We start from the raw sequence: 21,315 nt of genomic DNA on the forward strand, positions 1-21,315 counted from the left end.
CCTGAGCCTGGGTGGGTCCAGAGTTGAGCTTGTCTGCTTGGCTGCTTTCACATTAGAGGCTTCCTGATTTTTTTGTACCAGAAGTCACTACTGGTCACACTTAGATTTCTGGGCTGTGGTCCCCACAGGTTCTCAATCTGTTCAGGAGACCCCTCTCCCCCAGGTCTAACAGGTCTAAGCCTGATGTGGTTAACATTCAAGCCAGTGGTGTCCTCTGAGTGTTTTATGGACTGGAGGAAGCAAATATGGCAACGGGATCTTCACTGGAGCAGGAGAACCCAAGGGCAGCTCTGCCTGTTAATCCCTGATAGGATATGTGAATTGCAGAAGAGCCACAAGCTTCATTAGGGAAAGCCATAAATCCCTTAAAGTGTCTAACTGGCCCTAAACTGGCAGCCTGGCCTTGTTCAAGCCTGGCCTTACTCAAGCCTTATCAACTGGTCACTCCCTGGACTGAGAGAGATTATTTATGGAGCCCACCTGTCTCCTTTAGTGCTATAAATAACTCACCTGCCTGCCTGAGCAAATAATCTTCAGAAAAGAGACCCTCAAGGACCCCAGACCCTGATGCAGAGTTAACTCTTTCAGCTGTGTGCAGCAAAGTTTCTATATAAGACCAAACTTCTCCCCCTTCAGTAAGCAGATAATCATTCCTCCAGGAAAAGCTATCAGCCCTTTGCTGGGCTGCCTGACTCCAGCTAGCACATTCCTTGCCTACTGCAGGTCTGGCTCTGACTCTTATTTCTGAACTTTAAACTCCTTCCTTTTTCTGCCCTCCTAAATCTAACAATCCCAGTGCTGCAGATTTGGAGAGGCAGTAAACCAACTGATGGGATCAGGGAAGCTGCAGAGGTGCTGGGAATTCTGGGTTCAGTTCCCAGCATCCACATGATGGCTAACAACCATCTGTAACTACAATTCCTGTTTTATTTACTGGAATTTAGTCCAGTCTCAAATTTGTTAGAGCATCAAAATTGCCTGGATGACTTATTCAAGGTAACTGATTAAGCAGTCTGAGAAATAGCCTAAGAACTTGAATTTGTAACAAATGCGCAGGTGATGCTAATGTACTCTAAAAATTACTGAACTGGGGAACTTTTGATAGTTCTATTAGGGGCTAAAGCGGTAGCTCAGCAATTAAATAGGCGCTCTGGCTGCTCTTGCAGACCTCAGGGGGTGGGTTCCCAGTACCCATATGCTGGCTAAAAACTGTGAGTAACTCTCGTTTCAGGGGATCCAATGCATTCTTTGACCTCTGAGGGCACTGCTTGCACAGATGCATTCATATACATGCTGGCAAAACATTCATACATAAAATAAAAAGTTATCTTAAAGAATTATCTTGATTTTTCCTACAAATCTGAAGGCTCAGATAAAGTGTGGCTACAGAGATCTCAGGGAGGAAAATCAAGGCATGGGTCACTTTGAACCGACCCTTGCAAGTCATAGCTTCAAGTGGCCACAGAACTTTGTTCGAAATGAAGCCATGCTTTCTCTTTGGACCCTTAGGACTGTACTTCACCCAGAACAGGAAGTGCTCTCTAAGTGCCACTTGGATTCAGATCATAAACTACACTACCCATAAGGCCACAGAGCCCTGGCCGTCGGAGGCGGGCGCTGAGCAATGACGCCCACGGAGGGGCGGGTTCCTGGGCCTCATGGGCGGAACTTAAGGCGCTCTGTCTTGGGATTTCATTGGGTGGCGTTTGGCCTGTTCCTCACGCGGGAATGTTGGGCAGAGCGCTTCTTAAACGGTGGAGTCCTAGCGGAGGACCGAAGGGACTCGGACAACGTCCACCTTTGTGCGAACCTCCCTCTCCTTCTTTGCGCCCTACTAGAGCTCCCCGCCGCACGCTTTTGGAGGCCTCGGCACCAGTGGTCCCCGCAGCCCGGGTGCAGCGCCGGTTCCAGGGCGTCCTCCGCTGCCCGGGGCTGGCCTTGGGTGGGCAGCTGGCGCCGGAGTAGCTGGTGTCGCGGCCACGCGGGGCCCGGCTCCGTCCCCGGAGCAGATGGCGACGCCCTCGCTGGTGAGTGGAGGGCGCGCGGGGCCCTGAGACCCTAACCCGTCCTTCCTCTGTTCCTGCCCTGGGTCTGGAAGGCTGAAGGGGCACGCTAATCACTAAAGTCCCTAGACACATCAGGGTGATTTTAAGGAGACTCCTGTTTCTGGCTCTAACCTTGGGTCCATCGCCTCCCTTCTTTGACTCTGGACTGGAATGGTAATAGTTTTCTGTTGACAACTGGGCAGGGTATGTGTGGCATGGCTCTTGTAAGTGGTCAGCATCACTCGGTGGACCTTCGAGGAGGAACTTCCCAAGCGCGCTGTTTAGCACACTCCAAGGGGAATCTGGGTGCTTAGGCCTCCTCTCCAGCTGACGCGCGCTGTTAGTTTAGCACACTCCAAGGGGAATCTGGGTGCTTAGGCCTCCTCTCCAGCTGAAAGCTGAGAGACGGTGTGAAAGTTTCACCGCGGAGGTGAGTTTGAAATTGCTCCTCCTCCGTTAGAAGCAGAAAGCTCCCAGAGTCTGGAAAGCAAGACCACGGGATTTATCTTCACAGATGCTAATGCAAATTAAATCCTGCTTGCTCCTTATCAGCAGTGAATCCACTTTCTGTTTAAGCTGTACTGAACAGAAAATGCATTAGAATCGTCTGATGACGGTCTACAGGAATGTCGTCTCTTGGGATGCACACACTGCAGGACCGCGGTTGGTTGGTTACTCACCAGCAGGCTACGCTATGTACAGCCAGCATAGGCTTCATCACCTTTAGGACTTCTTTTTCTCTGTGTGTGTACATAACGAGTGTGACATGCATGTACAGGAAGGTGTTGATATCAGGAGTGATCCACCATCACTCGTCCAGAGTCAAACCCAGAACCCCGAATATGGCCAGTATTGCCAGCCAGCTGGCTCTGGCAGAGTCCCTTTTCTGCCTCTGAAGCTGCAATTACAGGCCAGCACACACCTACCCAGCGTCTTCTTGGGGCCTGGAGGTCTGAGCTGTCCCCACACTTGCATGGCAAGTGTTTTAACTGCTGAGCCATCTCCCCAGCTCCCTACTTGTTTGATTTATTCATTTTTCCTCTCCTGGCCTGAGGCCATTTCATTCCATTCTTGTTCTGGCAGTGTTTTGGGGTACAGGCACAGAAGGCACAGCTCCCTACCGGCACCCTCAACAGCCTGTCCAGTTTCTGAAGTAGAATTGGGGTTTAATAAAGATGTTCTAGTATTAGCTTAAGCGCAGGATTAAGAGAGCGGCCCTCAGAAACTTGAGGTGCTCCTGAAAGTGGGGGTGTGGACTTCCCTAGAGACTTACAGCTCTGTCTTTTACATTAGTCATATAGGATTCTAGTGGGGTTTGAAGTTGCTGTCTTCAAAAGGTTGCTAAAAAATCAGGTAAGATCACTGGGTGCTTTCTTGGGTGCACTTGACAATGTTACAGTTGATGTTAAAAACCCGGCTCGGGGAGTGGAGAGATGGCTCAGCAGTTAAGAACACTGGTTGTTCTTGCAGAAGACCCGGGTTCAAATCCCAGCATCCACATGGCAACTGACAGGTGTCTGTAACTCCAGTTCCAGGGGATCCGATGGCCTCTTCTGTCCTCTGTGGGCATTGCACGACATGGGTGCACTTACCTACATGCACTTACCTACATGCAGGCAATACACGCATACATATAAAGTAAAAATAATAAAATATTTTTTAAAAAAATCCAGCTCGGGTGTGGTGGCTCAGGTCTTTAGTCCCAACACTCAGGAGGCAGAAGCAGGTGGATCTCTAATTTCAAGGCCAGCCTAGTCTACATAGTGAGTTCCCACAGGGATACAGGAAGGTGGTAATGTTATTATAAACAAAGTTCACAGTTTTGTTTGAAATTCTCAGGCAGTGTCTGGGGAAAGGAATTAGTCACTACCTAAGGTCATACACATTCAGGCCTTAAAGCCTAGCTCACTGTTACTTCAACATAAACATCTCTATGCAAAGTGGGCGCCTTCAATCAGACTCCAGTGTGAAGGGCTACCTTCCCTCCCTGTGTCCCCATGATTCTCCTGTTTATGCTGCCTCAGTTCTGGGTCATTTCACTGAGGCCTTCCTGGATGACTTCATCGAAAACATCCCTAATCTTCATCATTTCACCCTCTTTTGTTTTCAGAACCTTAGACTCCTCTGACTTAATTTTGCTTGTATATTCTTACCCAAACTCGTTTTCCAGTGCTGTGGATCATACCCTGGGTCCCGCACTTGCTAGACAAGTGCTCTACCACTGTGTTACACCCCCAAGCCCTCTGCTTATATATTATTGAGGATCCATCCCCAACTCTGGAATGTGAGGTTATTGCACAGGGTGGGGCCTTACTCAGTTAGTGGTAAGTGGGTGAAAGTTACATTAGCCATCCTCCAGGCCACTATTCCATTCAGCTCACTCCCTGCTCTGCACTCAAGCCTCGCTGGCCTGAACTGGCCAAGCTTGTTGCACACTTTGTCACCCCCTGTGCTTACCAGCTACCCCTTGGACATGTGCTTCTTTGCTTCTTCCTAGGATGCTACAGGAGTACAAGGAAAAGTCCTCAACCATATCCTACCCACACAGGGCAGTCTATGGTGACACCCAAGTACGCTTTGCAAGGGGAAGGTATGATGGTGAGAGGGACTTCAGGGATCCTTCCAGGCTAAGGGAGCCTCGTACACAAAGACAGGCTTTATGTAGGGAGGCAGGAGAGAACCTTGAGGGTCAAGGGCTCTCAGAACCTGCACAAGTATACTTCAGGAGGTGAGATTGTGTGGCTAACAAATCCTCACGCAGCCCCCTCCTTACCTAAGACATCATGCTACCAGCCGTGTTCTTAGAACCATGGTGGGTATTGCCCTGGGTCACTTAGTTGCCAGATACTTAAGTAACAATACCTTAGGGAAATATGCTAAGAGTGGCTCATTGAGAGAATCTGCTGGATGATGTTTGTGGTCTCTCCAGGAAGCCTGAGAATTCTAGCTGCAGCTTAGGGCAGAGGGCACCTCTCCAAGTGCCTCTTCTGTGAGGAGCGTGATGAAGGCTCCACTCTTCCTCATCTGAGGAAATGTTTTCATGATTGTGCTGGAGATGCCACAATATGGCAGTGCCTGTACACTTGACCCCTGGAGTTGTTTAAAACCAAGAGTGTGATCTGCCCTCAGAACTTGTTCCCTTTGAGCTCTCAAGCAGAACTGTTCTTCCAAGGATGAACTCTCCTATTTAAGCACTGTATCCAGCGTGGCATGGGAAAGAAATGAGGAATGCTGGGTTTTTTGTATGTGGTTTTTTTTTTTTTTTTTGGTCTTTTTTGAGACGGGTCTCCCTGTAGCCCCAGCTGTCCTGGAACTCACTGTGTAGACCAGGCTGGCCTTGAACTCACAGAAATCCTCCTGCCTCTGCCTCCCAAGTGGTGGGATTAAAGGAGTGCACCACCATGCCCGGTTGGAACGCTGTTATTTTAGAGAAGAATTTTCCGTTTCTGACCCCTACTGACATGGAACAACACAGAAAACCTTACATAGATGTTATCGATCTGAGTCTACCTGTTTACAACACAAATTGGGGATCATTTGTTGTGTTCAGCTGTGGTATTTCCACAACACACACTTTCTTCTGAGCTAGGTGCAAGGCAGGATCATGAGTAAAGATATGTGTTTAGTGCACAAGAGGAGCCCAAGGCCTGTAAGATTATTTACATTGTAAACAAGGTGAGATGGTGTTAAATGATCTCAAAACATAAGATTAAGTTGGTTAAAAGATTAGTAAGATTCCCATTTGTGACAGAAGGCATTGCCAGAAAAGTCATTCCCACAGGAGGGCTGAAGTGCTTCTAAATATAAACATTACTGGAAATGTTCCTTGCACTTGTCACTGTGGAGTTCCTGTACTGACATAGGAAAGGGTTATATCCACAGACCCTGAACTAGAGGGACCTGGGTTCAAATCCTGCCTCTGGTCAGAGCCTGTGACTTGATTCTGAGGCTTAGCTGCTGATTATGAAATGGGGGTGATGATAAAGTTTACCTCATAGGCTGTGGGATGATTTGTGAAAATTGGAAACATGTGACTCCATCTCTGTGGCATGTGACAGGAACTGTGGGTATTGCTTCGTGAACATTTAATTCACACTGCAGTTTACAGAAGTAGAGCTATTGCTGCGTTGCTGTAGAAATCAAGGTGCAAAGAAAGTAGGAGACTTCTTTCCCTAAGGTCACACATCTGGCACTCACACTGGTAAAGAGGCCAAACTGCACCTAGGAGAGGGACCTAGAGAAATGGGTTAGTGGTTAAGAGCACTTACTGATCTTGCAGGGGACCTGGATTCCTAGCACCTGCATCAGGAGGCTCACAGTTGTTACCAGCTCCAGGAGTTCCAACACTGTCTTGTGGCCTCCATAGGTACCTGCATGCATATGGTGCACATATTAAGCAGGCACACATGCACTTAACACACAAAAATTTTGAAGAATAAATCTCAGGGGACGAGAAGACTCGTTACTTTTAAGATCATTTTTAATTTGTTGCATGTTTCTGTGGTGTGTATGTGTGTGAGTGTTCATGTGTGGGTGCATACATGTGAGTGGGAGGCCCAAGGCAGGTATCTGGAGTTTTCCTTGATCGCTTTGCACCTCAGTCTCAGATGAATCTAAGGCTTACCATTTTGGCTAGTCTAACTCTCCAGTTTGCTGTGGATAGCCTGTGCCACCTGGCATTTAAGGGTGCTGAGAATCTGGCCTCCTGTTCTCACTCTTGCATGCAAGCACTTTACACACTGAGCCATCTACCCGGTGTGACTGGAAACACGGGGTGTCCTGTTCTCCAGAACTGGCGTTATGGATGGTTGATCAGAGCATATGAAGGGCTCTGGTCATCAAGCAGTGCAGACCGAAGACGCTTAACTGCTGTGGCTGTGATCGTTGTTTGAATTACAGTGTCCTCATTCCTAACCCTAAGCCCTGCTCTTTAACATCACAGGTCATTTACTGACTGTCCCTCACGGTCCACATCTGTTTTGTGACATTCTCCATGGCCTCCCATAGAGGAGGCTTTTGTCTCAAACATCTCTTTGTATTCTGTCAGAAGTACTACCTGCCTTCATCTTGAGTCTTCCACCAGGCTAGGTTCTCAGGAGATGATCAGTGGCTCAGCCCTTGTCTCTGGATTCTTGTCAGTAACCAAGCAGTAGACTCTAATCTTACGTGTGATCTATGTAGCCACCCAAACACCTGTGATTAATGTTCCAGGCCTTGGTATCATTTGAAGATGTGGCTGTGACCTTCACTGTGGAGGAATGGGGGTATCCGGACCTTGCTCAGAGGACCCTCTACCAGGAAGTGATGATGGAGACCTGTGGACTTCTGGCCTCACTGGGTAAGGCCTCATTTCTCTCCCAGGTGCAGAGCTTAAAGCTGCCTTCATTCCACCTTCTGTAGGCATGCTGGTTGGTGCCACCCTCCCTGCTCACTGCAGCCTCAGCTTACTGTGATCTGACATCCTCTTGCTTGGTTTTCTGGTATCTCCCTCAGGGACTGTCAGACACTGCTATTCCAGATCCCCGTAAGAGAAGATAATTGACTCAGCATGGTTGAGTCAAATGCCTTCACAGCCCAGCTAGCAGAACCCGCCAGTGTGGGAGGTTCTCCAAGAGGATGATTCAACCTGTAATCCAGGCACTGGGGAGGCTGAGGCAGGAGGAACAAAAGTTCAAGGCCAGCTAGGCAGAAAGGGAGATCCTCCGCACCTTACTCCACCTCAGGAAAGTTTTTTAATGGGAGAAGAGTGTTATCCAGACAGTGATCAGGTGTTTGTCCCCAGTACTACCAGTGTAAGCAGTGTAGCCTCAGCTAAGTGACTTCTTCAGTTCCAGCCACCTTCATGTTGACCCACATAGCCTAAGGTCTTAGCAAAGTCCTGGCTTAGTGCTGAGTCCTCCACACTGAAGATTGTTGGCTGATCTCCTGTGAAAAGAAATCACCTCCAAGTCCTAGCCTTGAGCAGGGATCATGAGCTTGCTGGGATTTTGTGCCATTATTACATTTTTAATACTTTTAAAACTTTTATTGGTTATTTTTATTTTATGTGTATGAGTATGTTGCCTGCATGTATGTAAGTGCACACATGCCTTGCAATGCCCAGGAAGATGAGAAGAGGACATCAGATTCCCTGAAACTGGAGTTACAGATGGAACTCCTTAGTAATGCCTATGGAGCAAGTGAACTAATATCTATAATGTGCTTCGAACAGAACTGGGACCATAACACGTGCTACACAGTAATTGTGCATAACAAACAAATCCCAAGTACCTTCCACCTAAACCTTTAAAGGCCACTTTACCCAGCAATTGGCCTAAGTAGGACTTGATTAGAGACACAGGGTGTCTTGCTCTGCAGATGTTCAGATGGTTTAGGGCTCTATCAGCCTTGTGTCCTGATCTCTTTCAGGTCAATCACCAGTAGAGTAAACACAGTGTTGTTTCATGATTAGTTATTGAAAAGACACGTCCAAGGGAGACCATTCCAGGTGGGTGAGCACAAATCAGAGTCCCTGAGGACAGGGAGCTCAGTGAGGCAGGTTTGATGGCCCTTTCCCATGAACCCATCACTGAGCTTATTGGCAGTCATGTGGCAGATGCCAGGGAGCCTTTGCTCAGTGACTGCTGGCTGCATTCTGCTGCTCTGAATGTCCCGTTCCTTTTTCTACAGGTTTGATTGGCTTCACCAGTGACTTCTCACCAGCTTTCTTCAGCCATCACATTTTCAAAATGTGTTTGGCTGAAAGTAAGAGGTGTCTGTCTCATACTGATTGACCCAGTATGTTATTTTACCTACTGAGACACCAGAGGTGGTGCTGGCTCCCAGGTTGATAGAAGCCAACCCAGTTTTCCTTTCTGCTTCCTTCCCGGTCTAGGTCCTCAGGCCAGCACCTCTAGGAGTGCAGGATGATGTGGGACTATAGCCAGAGCAGGAGGCCCCACCTGAAATAAAGGCTTTTTCTTCAGAATGGGTAGCTGCCTCAGATAACTGTTGGTAGATGCTGATTATTGGTTGATCAGTTCCACGTTTCTCAGTCATTCCTGAACATCACAATTGCATGAGAGCTGTGCCACGTGCCAATGCCTACTCCTTATGGCCAGAAATATCATTTCTTCCGGTTTTGGAACCAGACATCGCTAGAAATTCTTGCCAGGGACGTGGAGTCCTGCCACCTAAGATTAATAGATAATAACTTCTGAGGCAGGGGTGATGTTTCCTTTCTATGTTTTCCTGGCAGTGTGGTAAAGAAATGCACTCCTCTAAACTTGAGGCTTTTCCTTCCATCCTTATTTATAACCCCATTCCATTTCTTTTTCATGCCAGGGCATCGTGTTCCCAAACCAGAGCTGTTCTGTCTCCTGGAACATGGGCAGGGAGTGTGGACTGTGAAGAGTGGCTTCTATGCAGGTGGGTAAATTAGAGTCTAGAGCTGGGGAACCAAGGAGTATCTGTACTGTACCTGCGGTAACTATGCTGATTCCATGCCAGCTTTGTTTTGTGATGTAGCTAAAATAGCTTCTGAAAAACATAACAGTGTCTGCCCCCTCCTCCCATGGTCCCAACAACAAACTGCGGTATGATTTTGCCAAACTACAGTGTAGGAAACCAGTGATTTTATTGGGTTTACTTACAGAGCAGTGGGAGGGGCTTTACTTACAGGAATGTGGGTGCCTCCTCCTAAGGCCACACTGGAAAGTCTTCGTTCAACCATAGGTGGTGGCTTCTCCACAGCCACACAAAATGGGGAGAGAGCCTCCCCTAGGCTTCCTCAGCTTATATACCCTTAGCTCTTCTCTCTCATGCAACTTGGGCCAACTGGTTGGTTGAGAGGGTCCCATGACTTTCCCTGCCCCTCCTTCTTTATGGAACATTGACTTGTTGACTTTCAAGTCAACAGCTTAGCTGTGATACCAGGCAAGTGGGCACAACCAAGCTTGGGAATTTGGCATCTGTCCATGGCCTGTCTTTTGGAGGACAGTCCTATGTAACGTCCTCTGGGGTCTTGTTTGGGTCATGGAGCACTCTGAACTCTCTGTCCTTACTCAGAATATCATGTACTTATTTGGTAGGTGAGAGGGTTTATCTCTAAATAACTTGCTAGAAGCCAACCCAGTTTTTCTGTGTACCTACTTTTTGACTTGTGTAGCACCACACTTAGTTCCATACTTTAGTTTTGAAGGCGTGTAATCAGAAGCCTAGTATGTACTGTCATGACATTTCATGCATCTAATTTTACATTGTATTGTACTCTTTGATCTTAAGTCTCTGCTTGGCCCATTACCATGTCTGTGCTGTAACCCTTCTTTCCTCCAAACTAGCCCTTCTACATTTTTTTTGGCATATGTTCATTGTACATTGTACGTTATACTGAGTTTAATAAGGGCACTTCCATGTAGTATATATGTACTTTGGCCCTGTTCTCCCCCATGTTCCCCTTTCTCTCCCTTTTCCCTTGACTTTACACATCTTCATTCCTCTAGATGGTTTTGCATTTACTTTCTTTTTTTTATATTTTATTTATTATTTTTATTTTATGTGTATGAGTCTATTGCCTGCATGTATGTGAGTGCACCTGTGTCAGGCAGTGCCCACAGAATCAAAAGGCAGTGTCGGATTCTCCTGGAACTGGAGTTACAGATGGTTGTTAGCAGCCATGTGGGTGCTAGGAATCAAAGCTGTGTCTTCTGCAAGAGCAGCTGTTGCTCTTAACCACTGAGCCATCTCTCCAGCCCACAGGTCAGTTTCTTAAATCAGAAATGCAAAACTAAGGAATTATTAGGGATCCTTTGGTCCCTGACTGGAAAGAAAATGTCCATTTTATGGGAGATCGTGGTTCTGGGAATCGAACCCAGGTCCTCTGCAAGAACAGTCAGTGCTCTTAGCTGCTGAGCCATCTCTCCAGTCCCCGGTTTTGCATTTACTTTCATCTCATATATACAAATACACATGACTATATATCTATAAAATATAGGAGCGATAAATGAGAAAATACAGTTTTGGCTTTCCAAGTGCGACTTTGCTCTGTATGATAATCTCCAGTTGCAACCGTTTTACTGCAATTGACATAATTTCATTCTTTATGGCTGAATAAAATTTGTTTTATGCACACACACACACACTCTCTCTCACACTTTCTTTACTGTTTCCTCTGTCGCTGGATGCCTATGTTGACTCCATACCATCACTATTATGAATAGTACCGCAATAAACATGGAAATGCAAGTATTTCTGAGATATGTTGACTTAGTGTACTTTGGGTGATCATTTTTTAGGGTTAGTTTTTAGATTTTTTGTTTTGGTTTGTTTTGGTTTTTTGTGTCTTTTTCAGACAGGGTCTCCCTGTAGTCCCAGCTGTCTTGGAACTCACTATGTAGACCAGGCTGGCCTCGAACTCACAGAGATCCGCCTGCCTCTGCCTCCCAAGTGCTGGGATTAAAGGCGTGCGCCACCACGCCCAGCTGTAGGTGTAGTTTTTTGAGGAACCTCCACACTGGTTGAATAGTGGCTAGACTAAATGTGTGCGTCACCATGCCTAGATTATTTGGTGCTTGGGATAGAACCCAGGGCTTCATGTATTCTGGGCAAGCACTCTACCAGCTGAGGTACAGCCCTATCTTCAGGGTAGTTCTAACTTGCATTTTTGTGATGGCTAGTGATATTGAATATTTTTTGTATGCTTACTGATTGTTTATACTTCATCTTTTGAGAACTGTTCATTTTGTTATTCCATTTACTAAGATAAAGAGAAAAGGATGGGGAAGAGAGAGGGGGACATGAGCATGAGAAGGGAAACTCCATCGGTGGTATAGGAAGAAGTACGTAATAGAGTGGGGGTGCAGAAACATACAGAAATAATCATAAAGCCTAATTATTCCATAGAAAATCGGAAGCAAGACCATTTAAATATTTATGCAAGAGAGGATTTTCTTTTCAAAAGGCAAAGTGAGGCTGGCCCACACCTTTAGTCCCAGCACTCAAAAAGGCAGAGGCAAGCAGATCTCTGCGAGTTCAAGGCCAGCCTGGTCTACATAGGGAGTTCCAGGCCAGCTGTGGCTACAGGGAGACCCTGCCTCAAAAAGACCAAAAAAATAAATAAAAAATAAAAGGCAAAGTGAAACAGGTGTGATGGTGCACACTTTTAATCCCAGCACTTGGGAAACAGAGAACTGATCCTGGAAAGTGAACTTCTGACATGTGCACCCACGTTTACACACATTTTTTTTTAAGTAAAATAGAAACATACACACACATACACTTGCACTCATTCTCTTGAACATTATCATCATCAGTCAGAATTTTCTTCTTTGGTGGAGTGGGTTTTGAATGTCTCTCCCCCCTGTGATGCTACATGTATCAGATTGTGTTTACAGGAGAGGTGTAATTTGTAGCCACAGCTGGAACCTGTGAAACCAGATTTATGGATGTGTAGTGTTCCAGTGAAGTTCAAACAAGTTGTCTATTACCTTTTAGATTGAGTTTCTGCTCAGTGGCCAGTATCTGTGACCCCTTCCACTGGTTTGTTTTCCCCACCCCGACATGAAATGTTGCTTTGGGAGAACTTTCTGTCCATTATTGTTCTACATGTGTTGGATAGTTTCACTTCCTTGGCTTGAGTTTCTGAGTCCAGAATACTGATGTGACCCTGTCCACACTACTGTTTACCTTTTCTGCTTGGAAGTGTTTGGTTTTCCAGGGCTCAGGCTGTTCCTGTTAGCGTCAGTTCTGCAGTGTTCATGTAGATTTACATCAGGCCACTCCGGTAATCAGGTGGTTCTGACACGAATACTGTTCAGTTCAGTTCCTGGGTTGCTGATGGGCCAGGCAACGTTGCTCAGAGAATGTTAGCGTCAGGCTGGCATGTCACACTTCATCCTGTGTCTCTACAGTCTGCACTGATCCTATGTCTGCCTACAGTGTATCCACTCGCTGGTCACATACCACAACCCAGTCCCTTTGTCTAGAAGTTCTCAATGACTGCTTATCAGCCCAAACTGCACAGTACAGCTAGGCACCGAGTTTGTGGCTGCTCCTACCTGCTGCTTTGCAGAGATCTCAGCTAGCATATTTATTTCATTTTTTAAATTTTCCTTTATTATCCTGACTATATTTTTCCCCACATCACAATAAGGGGGGCTTCTGATCTGCCACCTTATCCAGCAGCCTTGTCTTATCTGCTTCTACTTTTATTTCTTCTTTTTTAAAACAGAGATTTCACATATGAAAGAAAGCATGCAATATTTGTTGTTCTAGGTTGGCTTATTTTGCTTAATATCACTTCCACTTTCACCCATTTCCTACAAATGACATCTTTTGACCCTTACACCTGAGTAAAATTCTGTTATATATCTACATCAGCTTCTTTACTCATTCACCTGATAATGGACACGTGGGCTGATTCCCTAACGTAGCTGTTGTAAGTAGTGCTACAAACATGGGCGTACAAGTGCCTTTGTTCTATGCCAAGATTTCTTTGCATTATACTCAGGACTGGTATAGCTAGATCATATGTTACTTATTTTTAGGTTTTTGAGAAATGTCCATGATTTCCATAGTGGCTAAATTAATTTACATGTCTACCAAATTGTGTTGACCACATCCTCACCAGCATTTGCTATTGTTGTGTTCATGGTGGTAGTTATTCTTTTTTCCTTGTAGCCCTAGCTGGCTTGGAGCAAGCTACACTATGTAGACCAGGCTGGCCTCTATCTCACAGAGATCCGCCTGCCTCTGCCTCCTAAGTGCTGGGATTAAAGGTGTGTACCACCACACCCAGCCCAAGTGATAGCTATTCTGATGGGATGAGATGAGATTATATTGAATTTATAGATGAATTTGGGGACAATTAAGAGTGTATTAATAAGCTGGGTGTGGTGGCACACGCCTTTAGTCCTAGCAGTTGGGAGGCAAAGGCAGGTGGATCTTTGTGAGTTCAAGGCCAGCCTGGTCTACATAGTGAGTTCCAGGACAGCTGGGGCTATAGGGAGACCCTGTCTCAAAAAGACAAAAAAAAAAAAAGAGTGTATTAATAACCTCTTCATTTAGATGCTTACTATTGTTTCAAATGCCAAGATTTATCTACATGTTATGTAATGGATTTCATCTACATGCTGTCTATTATGTGTCTGTTCTGTTTACCTAGTCCTTACTCAGGTATAGCAGGCTCAGTATGTCCATGCATTTGCTTTTCACTCCCCTAAACTTTTGCACATGCCAGAATTCTGTGTCCTCCATCCCTTCCTGCCCTCCTCTCTCCACAGTTCTCCCCTTTTTCACTTTGCTTGGTATTCAGCATTCTGCCAAGCCTCCAAACCTTGTACGTGATCTTCTCCCTCTATTCTTCCCTGTGGTAACTCTTTTTCATTAGAAATAGGCTCATACCACATTGACTACATACATTGTACCCATTGCTCTGCCTACCTCCTCCATTCTGGAGTGTGGAGAAACCTTTCCACTCATGGTTCTCTCTCCCCTGCCCAGCTTTTACATCTAGATTTCAATGAAAGATACCAGGAGCCCAGATGTTAGCAAATAAGAAAGAACTTTTAAAATGTGGTTTTGAGACATAAGAAAATACTTTATCATGTATTTAATCATGTTTGTTCTTCTGCTACAGTGGTGATTTTGTTGTTGTTGTTCTGTTTACACCATTAATAGACATCTGTTCATGTTGGGTTTTTTTTTTCAGGTGAAAAAGCAAAATCCAGTGATGCTTCAGAACCCACTACTTCTCAGCTGACTTTCTCTTTCCAAGAACAGCTGGCACAGAGATCTACAGGAGACTCCAGGTTAAGCCAGGCCAAAGATGAAGAAAGCTGGTCAGAAATACTGGAAGGGAACACAAGGACAACAACAGATACTTCCAAGGAAACATGGCTTGGAAAGTTAAGCCCAAAAACTGATGGTTTGAAGACAGGTGGCAGTCTGTGTTTAAGAGTCTTACAGGAGCAAGTCACTCTGCAAGATGATGTCCATGAACTTGATGCTGGAGGGCTCGGAAAAGATCCTGTGGTTGAAGCAGAGAGCAACACTGATCAATGCAAAGAATGTGGGAAAGTATTTAGGAATAATTGCGCTTTAGTATGGCATCAACAGATTCATGCTGTAGTGAAGCCCGGTGAATGCAATGAGTATGGGAAAAACTGTCATTATCTGGCTGATTTTGTTCAGCATATGATGGTTCATACTGGGGAGAAACTATGTAAGTGCATTGAGTGTGGGAAGGCCTTCAAATGTAGGTCTCACCTTACTGAGCACCAGGGTATACACACGGGAGATAAGCCCTACGAATGCAAAGCCTGTGGAAAAGTCTCCCGTTGCTCTACTTTCATGCAGCACAAGATGACCCACTCTACAGAAAAGCCTTTTCTTTGCAAAGACTGTGGGAAAGCTTTTTACTACAGCTCTTCATTTGCTCGACACATGAAGATTCATATGGGAAGGAAGCCATATGAGTGCAGTGACTGTGGGAAGGCCTTTACCTATTCTTCCACTTTGGTCAAGCATAAAAGAACCCATACTGGAGAGAAGCCATATGAGTGCAAAGTCTGTGGTAAAGCTTTCACTCACCACTCCACCTTTCTCTACCATATGATTCACACAGGAGAAAAGAAGCCCTTTGTCTGCAAAATATATGGAAAAGCTTTTTGTATTAATTCATCCGTCACTCTGCACATGAGGGTCCACACTGGAGAGAAGCCATATGAGTGCAGTGAGTGTGGAAAGGCCTTTGCTCACTGCTCAACATTTATTAGGCATAAGGGGACCCATACTGGAGAAAAACCCTTTGAGTGCAAAGAATGTGGAAGGGCCTTTTCCAGCAACTCTTACTTAGTTCAACACATAAGGCTTCACACTGGTGAGAAGCCCTATGAGTGCAATGAATGTGGAAAGGCCTTTACACGCTGCTCTGTGTAAAGAGCAGCTCCACTGCTCTGCCCACAGTGGAGTAAAACCTTTGAAATGTAAAGAGTGTGCAAAAGCTCTTCCTTCACTGGGCACGTGAGGATTCACACTGGAGAGAAGCCTTATGTTTGCAAAGAATGTGAAAAGGCCTTTGCACACTCTTCAACTTTTGTCAAGCATAAAAGAACCCATACTAAAGAAACACCCTTTAAATGCAAAGTATGTGAGGAGGCCTTTTGTGACATCTTTACCTTAATAAGGCACGAGAACTCACACAGAGAAACCCTTTGCGTGCAGTGAATGTGGAAAGACTTTCAGCCATAATTCTTCATTAAGTATCGAAAGATCCATACCAGAGTGTAAAAGATATGGAAAGGTCTTTTGCAGTGAATTCACCCACGTCCACTTGAATGTACATCTACTAGTGAAATCCTTTTCAGTACAGCTGTTAAGGAAAATCTTTTGACCAGAGAAATAATTTTAGTGTCTGAAAATTTATACTGAAGGGAAACATAATTGTCATCCATGTGAAACCTTTTTATGGAAAATTAATCCAGGACTGAAGAGATGGTTGAGCAGTTAAGAGCACCTGCTTGAAGGAGAACAGCAAAGAAGAGGTTAAGGGCAGTCAGGCTTAAAGGGGGAAATATACAGCATTCATTCAGAGTGAGTATCAGAGATGGCTTACATGTGGTGTGTTGCTCAACAATACATCAGGAGCATCACTGGATGTTGTTTCCTGATCCTGTGATGACTTTTCTCCATCTTTTACTCACTGCTCTCCAGCCAAGCTGTTGTGAATATTCGAAGCTCTTTCTTACTTTCCAGTCTTTCATTTACAGTTCCCTTGGGGCAGTCAGCCTAGTTCTCTGAATGCCCTTCCCTCCACTACATCCTTCCTGCTCTGTTCCAATGTTATCTGTTTACAAAAGTCCTATAGTTTTGCTTTTGCCTTTGCTAGTTCTGGATAAAGGAGCTCTTGTCTTTACTGCCCATCTTCTGCAATCTGTACAGGGAATGTAGCCAGTTTACAAAAACAGATCAGGACGTGGTTGAGTTTTCCAAGGTACCATGGAAGCAAACAGGAGAAACAACGCAGTTAATCTCAATGTCATTCATAAATATGCCTTTTTTGTCCATGAGGGTGTTTTCAGAGATGATTAGAGCATGAAGGCTCTGATCTAATGAATGGATTAATCATTTTTTAAAAATCATTTTATGTGTATATTACCTCCATGTATGTAAGTGCACTCATGTGCCATGCCTATGGAGGTCAGAAGAGGATGTTGGATCTCCTGGAACGAGTTTCAGATGGTTGTTAGCTGCCATGTGGGTGCTGGGTCCTCTACAAGAGCAGTCAGTGCTCCTAACTACTGAGCCATCTCTCCAGCCCTGGATTAATCCTTTGATGTATTATTCAGATGATGGAACTACTGGAAAATGGGGGAAATCAAAAGGTGGAACATAGTGAAAGTCACTGGGGGCATATCCTTGGGGGGTAGTATCTTGCCCTATACCATGCCCATATTCCCTTCTCTCCACCTCTTGTCCATCATGAAGTGAACATTCTCCTCCTCCACATGCTTCCACCAACCACAAAGTTCTGTTCAATCACATGGGACAGAGTAACCATAAACTGAACCTTCTGAAACTGTTGAGTCAAATCCGTCTGCCCTTAATTTGTTTGACACATCTTCAGTGAAGGAGAACAGCAAGGAAGAGGTTAAGAACAGTCAGGGACAAAGTCTGGACATCTCTTGAAAACAAGAATGTTGGGCTTGGTGGAGCACTGCCTTAGTCATAAATCAGAGAAAAACAAGTCTCAAGTCATGGTACTGCAGGACACAAGTTGTCTGTTTAATGTTAAACATAATTACTGGCTGACTAGTGACAGGTAAAAAGTAGCCAAGAACGGATAGAGTTGATCAGGGAAAAAGCACCAAGACACAGATAAAACTCTCAGCAGGGACACATTCCCTTTGGGGAAGGGAAAATGTCGGCCCATGTATTGTGAGCTGGGTCTTTATAGGCAGGCTTCGGGGTGCAGAAGGTGGGAAGTTTTTTGGGAAAAATTAGGCAGGGGAAAGCAGGAAAAGTGGGGCTTGTAAACCTGGCTCTGTTCCATCTGGGTCAGGAAGTGTTTATTTTTTGTCCTCTTAAGATAAGGGAAAAGCTGCTGTACTAAAGCGGGTCCTGAAGTCTCTGGTTAAAAGGTGGAATCTGTTTATCTTGTCTTCAGATCAAAGGAAAGGCAGGCTGCCTTTTAGAAGAGTCTGCTTCCCTTGACTTCAAAGACCAGGGTACTTATCGGCTAGGTTCCCTTTTCTCAGGGGCTTGAGAAATCCGAAGTCCATGGAACCCTGTTGGAGAGGGGGGAGGCTGCTGTGATTTGAAACCCTAATATTCCAGTCTTTTGTGTTATAGGATGGGGGCATCATCGTCGTCTTGCTACTTCCTGCTGGACAAGGTTGATGTGGGGGGTAGGCTGGATTAGGGGTCCACTAGACAGTAGGGGTTCTCTCTCCGTGCATCTCATCTGAACAGGGTCCTCGGTGGTTGACAGGCATTCATATACATGTGGAGGGAAAGAAAGTAACAACTGATTAAAATTAGTATGCGTTAGTTTTCGGATTTGGTCCTGAAAATACCTGAAGAGGCAAGGAGCAATGGTTAGCACCAAAGTGATAGAAAGCAGGGGGCCCAGTAAGGGCAGAAGCCAAGGAGTTAATCCTGTAAAAATGTCCCATTCAAGATGACTGTTGGTACTGGGAATTTTTAAGTGAAAGATTTTTTGCTACCTGTTTGAGTTGTTCTATATCATGTTTGACCTTACCGGATTGGTTGATAAAATAACAGCATTCTTCACCCAGAAAAATACAGGTTCCCCCTTTTTCTGCAGTTAATAGATCCAGGGCTTGCCTGTTGTGGAGAGCAACTTCAGCTAAGGAGGATAATTGTTGTTGTAGGAACTGGATTGACTAGGCTGTAGTTTCCACTGTTGAGGTGAGTTCCTGTCTGAGGTCCTCTATTTCCTGGGAAAGATGCTGGGTTGAGATCAGCGTGTGTCCCAAACCTCCAGCCATGAGTCCAGTGGCTGCCACTGATGCCACCAGGCTAACTCCTACCAGGACTGCCAAGGTGGCTGACCTCCTTGTCCTGGTCCCTTCTTTCCCTGTGGATAAGACATCATACACCTCTCCTGGTGTGTATAGGGTTGGTTTGGGAATGAGAATGACTGGAGCGCAGGTGTCCTCAATCTGTGGAGAGATGCAGGACTATATTTTGGAAGAACAGAGAAAGAGCAGTCCCGAGGTTAGAGCAGTATCTTCCTTAATTGTGACATTTCACTTGATGAGTGTGGACATTCAGAGGTTCGTGGAGTCCAACACTGTTTTGTCAAGAAAAAGGGGAAGGGCAGGCAGAGGTCCTTGTATTAGGAGTTCCTGAGAACATTGAGTAGTAGCCTGGTGAGTAACATTTTAAACTGGGAGGGGGATGAGAAGTGAGCCCTGTAGAGGGGCACAGAGGAAGCAAGTGGACACATTAGCACTAGAGAAATTCCTCAGGAGATTAAGTGATAAAGTGAGAACGCACTCGAAAGAGAAGCTGAGGGAGGCATACTTGGAATCTGTAAAATATTAACTGCCTGTCCCTTGGCTAAAAGCAGAGCCCTGGTGAGTGCCACAAGTTCAGCTTTTTGTGACGTTGTTCCAAGTGGCAGGGGTCCTGACTCGATGACATCAGTGAGAGACACTATGGCATACCCTGCCCTGCGAGACCCAGTCGGGGTAAGAGTTGAACTCCCATCCACAAACCAAGTCAGGGTTGGATTTGGTAGGGGATCTGGGGGGATTAGGGGATCCTGGTAGGAGAGTTCCTGAAGAGTTTCCAGGCACAAGTGAGTGAGTGGTTCACTGGAAGGAAGGAGGGAAACTGGATTGAGAGGAGGGCAGGAATCAAGGGAAAGCAAGAGATTTTCAAGAAACGTAACATGAAAGAGTTGTAGTTTAGAGGGAGCTAGATTGGCAAGAGAGGCATGGGTTAGTAAATCCTTAAGCCAATGGGGGGAAAGAACGGAGATGGGCTGACCCAAAGTAAGCTTCAGTCCCTCCTGAGCCAGGAGCACTGCAGCAGCCAGAGCCTGGAGACAAGGTTGCCACCTCCGGATGGTGGTATCCAGCTGTTTAGAGAGATAAGCTACTGGGACAAAAGTGGGACCCCTCATCTATCCCAAAACCCCTAATGCCTGGCTCTTATTTTCAGTCATGTAGAGAAGAAATGGACATTCCAGGTTAGGGAGAGCCAGAGCCAGTGCCTTTAAGAGTGCTTCCTGGATAGTGTGGAATGTGGCTGTAACAGGCCCTAAGGAGTCAGGGGGCTCAGAGGAGCTTCCTTTAGAGGCTTCATAGAGCAGCTTTGCCAAGAGGGCAAAATTAGGAATCCAGGTGTGCAGGTACCCTGCAAGGCCTGGGAAAGATAGAAATTCCTCCTTGGTTGTGGGAGGCTTTAAAGACCTTAGGTAATTTGTTCTATCTATAGTTAAACAGCAGGATGTAGGTGTGAGAAGGAACTCCAAATACTTGACTTGAGGGAGAGAAAGCTGTGCCTTAGCTATAGATACCCTATATCTGTTGTCCCCAAGAAAATTAAGGAGTTTGTGTGAGCCTTGGAGACTGAGAGAGATGAGGAGCAAAGAAGTAGGTCATCTACATATTGTAGGATGGTAGAGGGGTTAAGGTCTAGGGAAGTTAAATCCTGGGCTAGAGCGTGTCCAAAAAGGTGAGAGCTATCTCGAAATCCCTGGGTCAGGACAGTCCAGGTTAGTTTGGAAGCCATCCCAGTGTCAGGGTCCTCCCAGGTGAATGCAAAGAGGTTGTAAGAGTCAGGGTGTAAGGTATTGAGAAAAACATCTTTAAGGTCTAAGACAGGAAAGTGGGTGGTGGAAAAGGGGATATGAGAAAGGAGAGTATAGGGCTTGGGAACAACTGGGTGAATGGGAATAACTGCTGAATTAATAAGCCAGAGATCCTGGACCAGACGGTAAGAGCCATCAGGCTTGAGGACCGGAAGAGTGGGAATGTTAAATGGTGAGTGAGTGAGTTTAAGGAGGTTAGCTCTCATAAGCCTTTGAATTATGGGCTTAAGTCCATAGTGGTGTTTGAGTGCAATTGGGTATTGGAATCTGCTGGGAAATAGGGAGGGATCCTTCAAGGAAATGTGGCTAGGAGTGTGATAAGAGGCCAGTCCCAGGGCTGAGGTGTCCCAGACCTTGGGATTTACTTTGGAAGGGGGAAGGGGCCATGATCTGGCTTGGGGAGGGGGAGGTATAGGGGAAAGGAGGAAGATTGTGGAGAAGGGGAGAGATGAG

The 21,315-nt window shown here is 45.7% G+C and overlaps 1 protein-coding gene across 1 annotated transcript; it reads left to right on the forward strand.

Moving 5' to 3' along the window:
• Positions 1-1,712: 1,712 nt before the first annotated feature.
• Positions 1,713-18,041, forward strand: Znf599 (zinc finger protein 599). The gene is given in 8 exon segments (XM_029566628.1): positions 1,713-2,027; positions 7,257-7,383; positions 9,369-9,452; positions 14,731-15,956; positions 15,958-16,021; positions 16,024-16,210; positions 16,212-16,279; positions 16,282-18,041. Coding segments are annotated over 8 exon segments (1,803 nt in total). The 5' UTR covers positions 1,713-2,009; the 3' UTR covers positions 16,311-18,041.
• The last annotated feature ends 3,274 nt before the right edge of the window (positions 18,042-21,315 follow it).

The sequence above is a fragment of the Nannospalax galili genome, unplaced genomic scaffold (assembly GCF_000622305.1).
Source record: "Nannospalax galili isolate Female #2095 unplaced genomic scaffold, S.galili_v1.0 scaffold159, whole genome shotgun sequence".
Lineage (NCBI taxonomy): Eukaryota > Metazoa > Chordata > Mammalia > Rodentia > Spalacidae > Nannospalax > Nannospalax galili.